At 43.0% G+C, this 13548-nt stretch overlaps 1 protein-coding gene across 3 annotated transcripts in view; it reads right to left on the bottom strand.

Annotated features, from left to right (window-relative positions):
• LOC145340919 (potassium/sodium hyperpolarization-activated cyclic nucleotide-gated channel 1-like) overlaps nucleotides 1–9990 on the bottom strand; it is a 279038-nt gene extending 269048 nt beyond the window's left edge. For 2 of the 3 annotated variants that reach the window (XR_013886320.1, XM_080185514.1), the window contains exon 1: nucleotides 9215–9990. Coding sequence is in view for 2 of the 3 variants with exons in the window: in XM_080185514.1 (XP_080041640.1) it covers nucleotides 9215–9840 (626 nt within the window). In the remaining variant the exon portion in view is untranslated. The remainder of the gene's footprint in view (nucleotides 1–9214) is intronic. The other variant, XM_080185500.1, reaches the window with a different exon arrangement.
• Between the last annotated feature and the right edge of the window lie 3558 nt (nucleotides 9991–13548).

A 13548-nucleotide genomic window follows, 5' to 3' on the forward strand; every position in this document is an offset into this window, starting at 1 on the left:
ACAAGTCTTAATCTCCAATAGTGGTGCTCATGATCGAAGCACTTGCATAATGATTAACATGATGATTTCAAAAGGGCATCTCATTTAACAACCCAGAACTGGTATAATATGACCGAGATTTGGGATGTCTGAACTCCTTTAAATAAGCCATCTTTGGACCTTATAGTCAGCTACTGTTTGACCTGTGATGTGAACAGGACTCCAGGCAAACACCCTGCACTATCTACCATCAAGCAGGTGGCAGCAAAAAGGTCTGCATCAAGACTGCAAACTATTGGAACCTTGGAACTTGTGCCTCCAAGACTAACTTACTCTACATACCTTCTCCAATCGTGAAAGCCTGGCTTCTGGAAAGATGGGATCACCCTACAATCAGCCATGTTCCCCTCTGAAAGGACATTCCATTAGATTTTTGATTCTGGATTTATGTCAATCCATTGGGGCTGTTTTCCCTTGAAAGACGGCAACTGAGGGGGGATCTAATAGAGATATATAAGATTATGAAGGGTATAGATAGAGTAAACAGAGGTAAGCTATTTCCTATGATAGAGACACACAGTACGAGGGGCCACAGGCTTAAGGTGAGGGGGGAGACGTATAACACAGATATTAGAGGGAGGTTTTTCACACAGAGGGTAGTGAGGGTATGGAATGCTCTGCCATGTAAGGTGGTGGAGGCAAACACGCTGGAGTTGTTTAAGAGTAACTTAGACAGGCACATGAGTGGGTTGGAGATGGGAGGATATAGGAGATTGTTTTAGATAAAGTTCATTAGCAGGGGGACGTCCCTGGTAATGTAAAAGGAAATGGTATGATAATAATGTTTTTTCTCTTTTAATTCAAAGGTTTTATGTCAGTCCGCTTTGTTGTCCAACAAGGGGCATACAGGCGATGGGTCGTACTTGGGCTGCTCTTGAATGTTCGAGATTGGCCTAGTGCTTCATGTCGTTAGTGTGTGCTTAAACTGGACCAGATGCTGGGCAAAACGACAGCTCAGTGACTATCACTGTTTGCTGTGCAGAATCATGGATTTGGGCCAGTGTCTGTGAGAGTTTGCGCATTCTCCCCGTGCTTGCGTGGGTTTTCTCCGGGTGCTCCGGTTTCCTCCCACACTCCAAAGATGTGCTATTAGGCTGATTGGAAGTAATAAATTGTCCCTAAATTAGTTTGCCTCAATGTGGATTGCCATAAAAACAATAGATAGGGGTCATGGGTAGAGGGGGGGACTGGTAATATTAAAATGGCGGCGCGGGCTCGCTGGGCCGAAGGGCCTGTTTCCCGGGCTGTTTTTGTTCTTTGTTCTTTTTGTTCTTTCTTCTTTATATCTTGGATTGTGTTGTGGTCATGCGTGAACCCCCTTCCTCTTTCCTTATTCCCTGTTTATTTTGTGAGTGCAAAAGGGGTGAATGTTATGAAACCCCTCTCACATGTGTATCTGAAAATAAACCAACTCTTTTGTATTTTATCTTACCTCAAGTTTGCTGTATAGGCTTTTCATTGAGGAATGGAACATGCCAAGGATTGGGGAAAATAAGTCACCATTTACAAAGATGGAATTAGGAATGAAGGAACGTTTTTCTGTTTATAGATGGGTTGTGAGAGGGGAAGCCGGAGCTGCTTAAATTGACCCCTCCTCTCAATGGCCCCCACCATCGACCCTCCTGTCCAGAACACTTTTCTTTCACATTCAGGCAATATTTTCTGGACAATGCATTTATTATGCAAATGTACTTCCATCATTGTTGGTTCACTTTGTAGGAGCAGTAAATTTAAACTCAAACAGGATTTAATAAATCTCAGAAGGATAAACTCTCTTACAGGAACATTGTACTCACTTTGTAGTCTATATTGGCCTGCCTGGATTACGATTGAAAATTGTTGTCTCACACCACTGAAACAGTTAAAGTGGAAATAATTTTACAACTATGACACAACAATTTTCATGAAATATTCATGGATAAATCTGAACAATGTCATCATCAATTTAACCACCCATTGAATTAACCATCCATACGTTTGTTACTCCTTACAGTGAATATTTCCAAACACAAATAGCTAATTAACATCCAAATTTTATCTCAGGTGATATTATCTAATTAAGTAGTCAATTGTTATTTTCTTTTTCATACAAACAAAATCAAAGTGGAATAAAAGAGAAGATTTTGCAATTCTGACCATGATAAATAATTTCCAACATGAGTTTATTTCTTTGATTGTTTTACTTGTTCCTTCATACCACTACTTTACACAGTATGTCTGAGTTTGGTCTAAGAATCTTTATATAAATGTTTTATCTAAATACTAGTCACCATTCAATTGCATATGGATCATACCAAGTATCTGATTCTGCACATACGCAAATTCAAACGTATTTGTTCTAAAAGTTACCAGTCTTTTAATAGAAGAACCACATAAATATATAATATATTTTATTCCCCTTCCAGGAGACCCTTACTTGAAATGCTGTCACAGCAGTAATATTTATAGTTCATGTTCAACTCCCGTTATAAATTATTGATTATGACTCTTGGAGTGAGGTCAACTAGAAATGTATTTTTCCTCACTGTGGTACTTCAGTGAGATTGGGTTTAACAGCTCCAAAGCCCTTTGCATTTGATTTCAAAACATTAACCCTATAAGTGTGACCATTTGCAGAAGCGCAGTTGATAGCTGCTGAAGGAAACATCTTTTGTATATAAAGTCATTCAACTATTAGATGCATATCAACATTGAACTGTAAAGGTGAGTAGTTTTAAAAATTAGGCTGATACAAAACATTGTGCCAATGATAGCTCTCATTACTTGACTTGTAAAGATCTGAAAGTTGCATTGAACGCAGCTCTCCCAATAGGTTGGTAGATAAACACATTGCCCAGCATTGCAGTGGACTGTACGGATCAGGTAGATTCTGTGTTCAGTAAATAATTCTGAATAGATTAATATCAGTCAGATCAGTACCACATTCATGACAATTGGCAACAGTGCCTGTAACGGACTGATGGTTGAGAAATACAGTTAGATATCCCGATTCTCAGCACTATCCGGTGACCCCTGCTGGAAGTTATGTGCAAATAATGGGTAAAGACAGGATGGAATTTGACAGAGATGTCCATCAAAGCCTCAAAATCACATGGATAGAACTGGCTGAAATACCTGAGGTCCTGCTGGCATCCATGGAACCACAACTAATAATGAATTGGTGCGTTCAGAAATGGGAAGGGCATCTTAAGGGTAACACATGTCCCGTTGTGTAACTGTAACAGCTGTCAGATTGTAAGTAGAGCATGGTACTGGTTGTTTTAAATTTACCAAATGAAAAGGTTTCAAGTTGAAAACAGTATCAGAGCCATGTGAATCATCTTATCCTTGACTATAGATTGTTTAATGTGTTAATAAATAACTTAAATTATTACCTTTTTGAAAACAAGTTACCACATAAGTTAATTGCAGGTCAGTGTATACTAAACAACTGCACTTTTTAAAAGTATAAAAACAAATAAAGGAGTTCAGTGCTTCCCACTGTAAACACTAAAGAGAGATTTTAAAATATTATATTTTGAAATAAAGATGACAGAAAACAATTTAAAAAAGGCAGCCTGTCTAGAAAAATACTGGAAACAGCATCGCACTGAAAAACCTAACCTCAGAACACTCTAATGTTTGCCAGCTGACACTATATCCCTTTCTTTAACTTCCAGTGGAGGGCTGCTCTCAGCCTGCCTTGTCTCCAAACAGGGTTACTGAAGTAAAAAATAACCTGCGCAATTCTGCTACATCACAAATAATGTGGCAACAAGCTCAAACAAAACACTGGTTCAGAGATAGATTGAAACTCAACTGGCAATTCATTCAAATATCAAAACTGTTGCAGCATAGTCTCAAATGACAGAAACAGCACAGCAATAAACTCAAACAACACAGAAGATGCAATAATCCTGGATAGTGCTCAGCAGTAGGAATCCAGGTTTATTTTCCTTTTCCCCCTTTAACTTGACAGAGGGCAGTCATCCTGCTGACACCTAGAAACAAGTAAGAGAACATCCCACCTTGTTGGTCTGTATGGCACAGGACTACACTGCATAATACATTTTCTCATTGAACTTCAGAAATTGTGCTTTAGCTGTATGCCCTCCTTGATATTCAGGTTCCTATCAGTTAATAACAGAGTTAAGTAAAGTACAGGTGGAGTTCAATGACATAAGGTGGATGGAGAGTGTGGGAAATAAACACTGCCATGCATGAGTTTGGCTGAAGGACCTATTTTGGGTGCTGTAATTATATGTAATATCATCTATGTAACAAATGCAAACACATTCATGCAGTAGTAAAATCAAACAACACATTAATGCTGCAGTGAAGTCAAATAATGCAAATGGCAATGAATCCAAAGACAGCTGGGAATTAATTCAAACAGCAGAACTGCTGCAGAAATGAACTCAAACTGGACAGCTGGTATGACAATGATTTGAACCAGCATAATTGGGGCACCAATCACAGAATCCCTACAGTGCAGAAGGAGTCCATTCAACCCATTTAGTCTGCACTGACTCTCTGACAAAGTATCTTAATCAGGCCTTCTCCCTAGCTCTATCCCCATAACCCCAGCCATTTAGCGTGGCTGATTATTCTAACCTACGCATCCCTGGAGACTAAGGGGCAATTTAGCATGGTCAATCCACCTAACAGGCACATCTTTGGACTATGGGACAAAACCCAGAGGATATCCACACAGACACAGAGAGAACGTGCAAACTTATACAAAGTCACCCAAGGGTGGATTTGAACCCGGGTGCCTGGTGCTGTGAGACAGTAGTACTAACACTGTGCCACCCGAGTGCTGTGAGGCAATAGTGTTAACCACTGTGCCACCATACCATTTCAATAGACGGCATAAAACTCCAAATTTTTTAAACACTTATTCTGCAACTGTGTAGAAAAAGAATAAATGCTGGCATAGCTATTCAACAATTTTTGATGAGTTGTTTAAAGTGCATATGGTGCACATGAAATAAGTGGCTTAATAGTAGTAGTTCACTAAAAAAACAAACCATTGAGTGACATAACTCCATGAAGCTCACAAACTGCAGGATAATCAACTGTAATGGTTTGAAAGTTTAAAGTTTATTGGTGTTGCAAGTAGGCTTACACTAATACTGCAATGAAGTTAGTGTGAAAATCCCCTAGTCGCCATCCTGATGCCTGTTTGGGTACACTAAGGCTGAATTTAGCATGGCCAATGCACCTAACCAGCACATTTCTCAGACTGTGAGAGGAAACTGGAGCTCCTGGAAAAAAATCCACATAGACAATGGAAGAACCTGCAGACTCCACACAGACAAATGCAAGTCCCTGGTGTTGTGAAGCAGCAGTGCTAACCATTGTGCCACTGTGATTAGTAGCACACTGATTGCTATATATTACATCCAGCCACATTTGACCTGGAGTCTGATGAGGAGTTTGAGTCAATCAGAAATAGTGGCAGATGAGTGAGCATCTGAGCAAGAGACAGAGAAATGAACAGGATAAAAAAGAAATCTGGCAAAAGAAAGAACAAAAACAGCTAACAGGGCATGCATGCAAAACAGTGGTGGAGAGGACGGGGAGGAAGTAGAAAAGCAAATGGAGAAATATTCTCAGGAGAGCTACCTGAGGTTGAACAGACATGAAGCTGGCCACAAAATAATTAAGGAATAGCAGTGATGAGTAAAGGAAAAATACTGAGTGAAAAAGAGACACAATGCAGGAAGAACACCTCTGTGCCTTGCGATTAATAAATTCAATGGATTTATGAGTTTGTTAATCATGAAACAAAAGGGCCGGAAATTACATTGTAGAAGTGAATAAAAATGTGAGCAATGGCAACTGAGAAAAAGACAGTCACTAAATATTTCACGATACAAGTGAGGGCAAATTTCAAAAGCATGTTCCAAAACTAATGAAGATGCATGGAAAAGAAAGAAAATTAATCTGTACCCTTGGGTTCCTCCCACAAATTAAAAGATACATGCATTAATTTAGCACTTCACATGATCACCAAATATCTTAATGTGTTTTCCAGCCAAGTAAATACTTTTTGAATTGTAGTCACTGTTGTAATGTGGGAAGCACAGCTGCTCACTCCCACAGTAGCAATGTGACAATAACCAGACTTCTCCCCTTTGTGACGCTGATTGAGGATAAATATTGGCCAGGACACCAGAAATAACTCCTCTGCCCTTCTTCAAATCAGTGCCATGAGAATTTTTACCTCCAGCCCAAAACAGTCTAGTACGGCCTAAGTGTAACATCCCATCTGAAAAATGACACTTTCAACAGTTTACTGGCTGTGTTGACCTGGGGCATTAGCCTTGGGTTTTGGGCCCCAAGACCTGAAGTAAGATTTGAACCCAGAACCTTGCGATTCAGAGATGAGGTTCATACCAATTGAACCATGGCTGAAACACACCCATTAAATGGAGAAGTTAAACAATATATCTGAGATCAAATATGAATTATGCTAATTAACACCAGAGGGTGTATTAACATGTTCCAACCAACCTCAATGGATAGATACCATTACAATATGCTTCAGCTTGGCTCTTGCATTTTATGAGGCACTCACGACTCTTCAATTTGCAACAGCATTTTAAAATAATTGCTGGCATTGTTTATATTCTGTTGCAGTCTTAACTTGCGCCATGTACATTTTGTTTTTTTAAAAAGCTGCACAGTAACTAGGGAGTGAAGTCACCAAATAGACAGCAGTGACTTTATATATTTAAGTAGTTGCATGATTGCTTTCGGTGCTAGTCACATGATTTGATGGTGATGTCATTGGGTGTTTCACAGGGTCCTGTTTAGTTTCAGTTTCTATTCTGTACATGCAACAGCTCTTGCAATAAATCTGTTGATGTTATTTTGAATCTATGTGTGCAAACCACGAGCGGGATTTTACGGCCTTGCTCATCCCGAAACTGGAAAATCCTGCCTGAGGTCAACAGACCTTTCCATGGTCTGCCTCTCACCCGCTCCAATTCCTGTGGTAGATGGGACGGTAAAATTCACCCCCACATCTTTTTCTTTTTGTTTAAAACCCACACAGCTAGGACATTACAGTGACACATTGGTCAGAAGAGTGTGACTGCCCTGAAGGAGTCAGGCTCAGATCACCTCAATTTTACAAGTGCAGCCATATACTAATGACAAGAGAAGTTAAGAACTTCCAAACAGAGCAATTTATTAAACACTGCTTATCGGGATTGTTCCATCAGTTCTTTGCTAACATTTAGAAACTTGTACTGTTGTTGGATACCAGTGAGTACTGTACGCAAGATCCAATTGTCTGTCTAAAAACACTGCAGAACCAACAGACCGCCCGCTTGACATCAGTCTCAAACTGATGCCTCCAGTAAACGCAGTACAATGTCACCATCTCACAGGCTGTCATCCTGGTAAATATACGTTTAAAAATCCTTAAAGTCCGCTTATCTATTTTTCAAACAGGAATAAACGCGGGCAAAAATAAACTGGAAAAATAATTTTGTGAGTGAATGATCTTCAAAAGCAGCACAGAAAAGGAACGCTAAGGCTAAATAACTGCAGTGTCCAGTAGTGTGGAGACAGGTCGGTCCTCCCCACGTGTTCCCGCTGTGGGCAGGAGGAGCACTGAGCTGCCACACATTGCAAATTGCGGCTGGGCTTCTCGCCTGTCACAGGAGTATCCCGGTGACTGGGCAGAAGTTTGTCCGGTACATCACGATCATTTCAGTAAACAGAAAGGCTAACGAGTCCTTTTTTGGAAAAGGCACACACACGCGCACACACACATTCAGACACACAGTTTTTTTTGTAAAGGTTTGGGAGCAGAGTTCTGCACTGTCATTATGCCATAGCACCGGCGCAATGGCGAAATGAAACAAAGATCGCCTCTCGGAGGGAGGGTGAAGCTTCACAATTTGGCTGGGTGGAGCAACCACCCTCTCTCCCCCAAATTGCATCGCAAATCAGCGCTAGAAACAACATTGCTCCGGGACTGGATGCCAGTGAATGCTCAAAAGGCAAAGCTAGCGGTGAGAGGGCGTGTTTGAGGGACAGCTTTCAGCAGCTCCACACACACACACACCCACACACACTGCCCACCTCCACCCCCGTCCACTCATCCCAATGTCGGGAGGACAGGGGGCAGCAGGGAATTATTCATCTTTCCTCCGCAAAGTCGCTCATTCATGTTTTGCCAGAGGGACAAGATTAATTGTCTAAATTACCGGAACAAGGTGCAAAGCAGCATTCTCCCAGCAGTGGGGAGAGGAGATAAATCTATTCCTGAACCTCCCTGTCACTGAGCAAGAAGCCAAGCGGCCAGTGTGAGCTACACATTGTCTGCCTCTCTCTCCAGCCCCGGGACTCTCACCTTCACCCACCGCCTCTCCCTCCAGCGAGTGGGGAAGTTTCTTCTCCAGTCTTAATGGTTTTCCGAGTGTTTTTTTGAATTTATTTTCTGGGGGCTGAGGCTGTCTGTTTGAGCGGTTTATATTTGGGCACCCCCCCCCCCCCCGCCCCCGCCACCACCGCCACCCTCCCATCCTCAGCTACCTTGGAGAGTTACAAAGAGGGAACCTGGCGGCTGTGCTACAGCTTCCCAGCCATATCCCCTCCTTTTCTGTCTTATCATTAAATACTGAATGGATCATTCGGCTCGAGTCACCTCAGACCAGCGAGGCAGTGCCAAGAATGTGTGGCATTGCCAACAGTGGAGGGGAGAAGATTCCCAGTTTCAGCTCAGAGCGAGAGGTGAATGTGCTAGCAAAGTCTCTCAGTGCAAAGCTTTATTGGGACTTGAGGTTAAAGTTATTCCTTTCTGAAAATGTTACTTTACTGAGGTGGGGGGCAGTGTGGGAATATGGGGCTTCGACAACTGGGCAAACAGATTTTCAATCTGACTTTATTCTCCAATAAAACTCACACACACACAAACATTCAGATCAGATCAAATCCAGCGCATGGATCGATCAGCATGGATTTAACCGACACAGATGATCTGATCCAGTTTAAGCTTGTCAAGGAGCTGCTTCCCGGGCAACTTTATTGCTGAGAAATAGTGCCATTCAGCGATGCCAGGCTGATCCAGCACAAGTAGAAAGTTCAGCTTTTACAAAGGTGTTCTGTTTGTTTGATGTGTCTACAGATACAAGGGGATGTGAGCCAGTGGGCACCTGGATGCTGAGCGGAAACTTACCGAAAATCGCTGTAGGGGTGTATAATCCAGTAGCCGGCGGTTTTGACCCGCTGCTGCTCTTTCTCCACCCCCCTTTGGCTGCCGAACATCCGCAGGGAAAACTTGTTAACCCCGGGCTGGAGCAGGGCGGTGAAGTGACTCTGCATGGTGCTGTACCGCGGGAATTCATCACCTTCCTGGAGGAACATGGCATCGTCCCCCCCTCTTGCTCCTGCTTCCACCTTAAAGCCCACCGAGTTCTGCTCCTTGCCGCCCTGCTGCTGCTGCTGCTGCCGGCTCCGGCTGACATCCTCCTCCGCTTCCCTCCTCACTCTCCCCGGCCCCACGTTCCCGTCCACTTTCTGCTCCATGCTGCCAGTCTGCTTGGCATTGCCCTCCATGGCGGGAGGCTGCTGGCCACTTGGAGGTGAGTGCAGAGTGCCTGGCGATCTGTAATCTCCGTTTGTGTTACATTTGGTGATGTCCTTGCTCGGATCGGCTTCCCTCCTCCTCCTCCTGCTGCTGCTGCTGCTGCTGCAAGACTCCTCGACTTTGTTGTGGTCGGATCCGGTTTCTGCTGCTCCCCCTCCTGGCAGAACATTCATCCTGATGCTCTGATTCTTCCCCCTGTCATCCTGCTTCCCCATCCTCCTGTGGGAATGACCGGAGGGGAGGGGGAGGGAGGGAGGTGGCGGGGGTGAGGGATTATTAACCCACCGTCCTTGGATTCTAGCTTACCCACTGCCCTGGCCCGCACTGCAGTCTGTCTGCACCGCCGTCCAAGCATCAATCTCCTCAACCTCCTTTCACTGTCAGACTGGCACACAGACCAATCTCCCGGAACGTGACTTTGCCACTCGGCATGCAGTCAACGTGACTTTGAGCCAGCCGGCACCTTTCCCCATTAAAGCAGCAACCCCGCCAGCAAGGGAATGTACCTCAACATTGTAGGGAGCAACTCTCGGCCCAATAAGTAATTCCTGTTCCTTGTTTTTTTTTAACTCGGTAAAACGAATCGAAATATTGCAGCAATTCTTTTAAAAAGAACCATCACTTTTTTAAAAAAGGGGGACTTAAAGTGATACTGTAAATGGGGAAACAAATACAGAAAATGCTGCAAAATCTCAGCAAGACTGACAGCACCTGTGGAGAGAGAATAGAGCCAACGTTTCGAGTCTGGATGACCTTTCATCAGAGTGGACCAAGCTCTCAGACCTGCTGAAATTTTGTTTTTGTTTCAGATTCCAGCACCTGCAGTGTTTAGCTTTTTTCTTACTGTGAATGTCGAATCTGTTCTGGGGACCCTGGGGAATCCTGCCACTGCAGATGGTGGAATTTAAAAAAATCTGAACTTCAGAATCTACTGATGACCATGAAACCATTGCAGATTGTCGGGAAAGCCCATCTGGTTCACTAATGTCCTTTAGGGAAGGAAATCTACCGTCTTTACCTGGTCTGGCTTACATGTGACTCTAGAGCCACAGCAATGTGCTTGACTCTCAATTACTTTCTGAAAGTCCTAGCAAGCTACACAGTTGTATTACCACCACTCAGGTCCCCAGAGCATTAGTTGAGTTTCTAGATTAATAGTCCAGCAATAATACAACTAGGTTATTGCCTGCCCAGTGAGAGGAATGGTTCTGATAAAGCGTTAAGAGCAAATTACTGCAGATGCTGGAAACAAACAGAAAAATATTGGAGAAACTCAGCAGGTCTGACAACATCTGTAGAGAGAGAATAGGGCTAATGTTTCAAGTTTGGATTACCTTTTGTCAGAGTGGAATGACCCTGATTAAGATTACAAAAGCGTGTGATGGTGGGAGATTTAGTAAAGTGATAGTATCTCTATCCCAGGGCTAGGTGCTATGGTTCAAGTCTTACTTCAGGACTTGATGGTCATGGAAGATACATTCATAATGTGAACAACTGACTGATTATCAGCCTGTCGATCCATCCAATCTGCCTGCTGGCAGGTAGCGATTTCCTGATCAGCCATACTGCAGAAAGCAATGCCAAACCACTGCAGTACTTTGCCAAACATAATCACGGACCAATCTAATGGAAGTCCTTGGTTGCCGATACCCCCATGGTACCTGGAGGAGGACATGGCAGGATAGACATAGACAAGATGCTTTCACTTACTGGGGAGATCAGAACTAGGCTACACAAATATAAGACAGTCATTAACCAATCCAACTGGCAATTATGGGCAAATTGTTTCCTGAGTTAATAGTTGGAACATGAGGAGTTGTTGAGATGACTAACACAGATGCATTTAAGAAGAAGCTGAATAAACACATGGGAGGAAAGAAATGGGAAAATATTTAATGGGGTTATACGAAGAGTGGTGGGAGGAGGCTCATATGGAATATAAACACCAGCATGGATCATTGGGCCAAATGGCCTGTTACTTGCTGTAAATATTTTGTAATACAAAGTAGTTGGTGGTGCTTCTGTTGTATGATAGGAACATATGGTCCACATTTTTCAGAGCTATGCAGCATAAAAACATTTGGAGGTACCGCCTATAACATGCATGAGCTCTTTATCAGTTCATACCCACTGCGTGACCATGTAAGATCATGAGGACATTGCCATTCAACACTCTCCAATATCTCCAATGCAACCTCAACAAGGCTGAGATTACCATTCCACTGGCCTTCCATTTGAAATGTTCTAATTTGAAAGATAATTATTTTTGTACAAAGTAACATCACATGAGTACATAAAGATACTGCTCAGGAGTCAGCTCTTCCTTACTTTGTCCCATTGTTTAGCATTTGGAGAACCTAAGACAGAAACCTGGTATCGACATCTCTCCATAAAACCTGCTCCCTGCTAAATTAAAATTAAAATATACTTTCTGATGGAGCTTAGAACTAGAACAGAATGTCACTGCAATAAAAAGATAGTCCACCTCCACCTTTTGGGAAACTACAAATGAACCACAAATGCTGACCTTGCCAGTAATGTCAATATCCTGAGAATGAAATAAACAAATTGAATTCAAAGAGAAGATTATGCCTAGTACACACAAGTAGATAGCACACACCTGGATGCACTCGGTCCTTTAGATTTCTAAGTAATGCTATTGAAAAAATAAAGAAAATGAGACCATTTAATGGAATGACATTTTAATTTTTGATTCCAGGATCGCTGAAGGTTAATCTCAGCTATATTATCATTAGAAAAACAGATTGTACTGAAATCAAAGGGATGGTGAAAAGGTCATACATCGGTGGGGGAATGCATTTCTAAGTTGCATTAACATGTAATACACAGATGGCAAACTGGAAGGCTAACAAAATGAATCACACCACTGTCCATTGGCCATGATTTTCCAGTCTCACCATGCCTGGCAAAGATCAAGTGAATCCCAGAAATTCTCATGCAGGCCAAAGAGCGGATTTTGCACATGCCACCAAATGGTTTGCAATCATCCCAGTTCCCTTCTGCTGGCACAAACCAGATCTTGCCCAGAAAAGGTGCAAGGCCAACTGGCATATTTAAAGTAGCATTTAAACATGCTTAGCTATTCGGCATTGGATTCTCCCAGTTCCCTGGATCTTCCAACTCTCGAACATGGTTAGAACCCAATAAGAATCATGGCCAGGCATGATGGCCATTTTGGTAGGCTGGGAAGCCTTTGAAGCCCCCAGGTGTTCGGAGACATGGCCAGGTAGTGCCCATTTGGCAGTGCCAACTTGGCACATGGTAATGCCAACCTGGTGCACTGGCAATGACCTGAATGGGGGTGTGGCCTGACCGGGGGTCAATGGCGGGGAGTGGGGATCATGAAGGGGTAGTACATGAATGGGGGGGGTCATGTTAGGATTCATGAAGTGGTCTTCATTGGAAGGCCCAATCACCCCAATGCTGGTGATCCATGTTAAGAGGGGGGTGGAAACATGCCACTATGAGGGAGGTGGAGTCCCAATGCCCATGGGGGAAGGGAGAGCCCTTTCAAAATGGTGCATGATCACTTTGCAGCTGGGCTCACCAGCGTGTACTAGCCCTGCCAGTCCCAGAACTAGCACATAACTCACCACTCTCCCAAAAAATTAATAAGTGTGCAACAATTCTGATCTACACTGGACAGACTGCCATGGAGTGCTCCAGTTTTCTTGCCTTTCTGACGCTTGGTCGTTTTTTGGGAAAATTCTGCCCATTGTCTATTTTCTGACACATGGGCAAAACTCTGCTCATCAGACAATGCTTAGAGAGCATGACCAGCATTTTAAAGCGATGAAAGATAAGATTATGTTTGGCTGAGGATCCAATACACTACCTATTTCATTTTAAAATGCAACTCATCATCAGATGTTATACCAGATCTGATGCAAATTGAAACAAAA

The sequence above is a fragment of the Carcharhinus amblyrhynchos genome, chromosome 1 (genome assembly GCF_965287045.1).
Source record: "Carcharhinus amblyrhynchos chromosome 1, sCarAmb.v2.hapA, whole genome shotgun sequence".
NCBI classification, from domain to species: domain Eukaryota; kingdom Metazoa; phylum Chordata; class Chondrichthyes; order Carcharhiniformes; family Carcharhinidae; genus Carcharhinus; species Carcharhinus amblyrhynchos.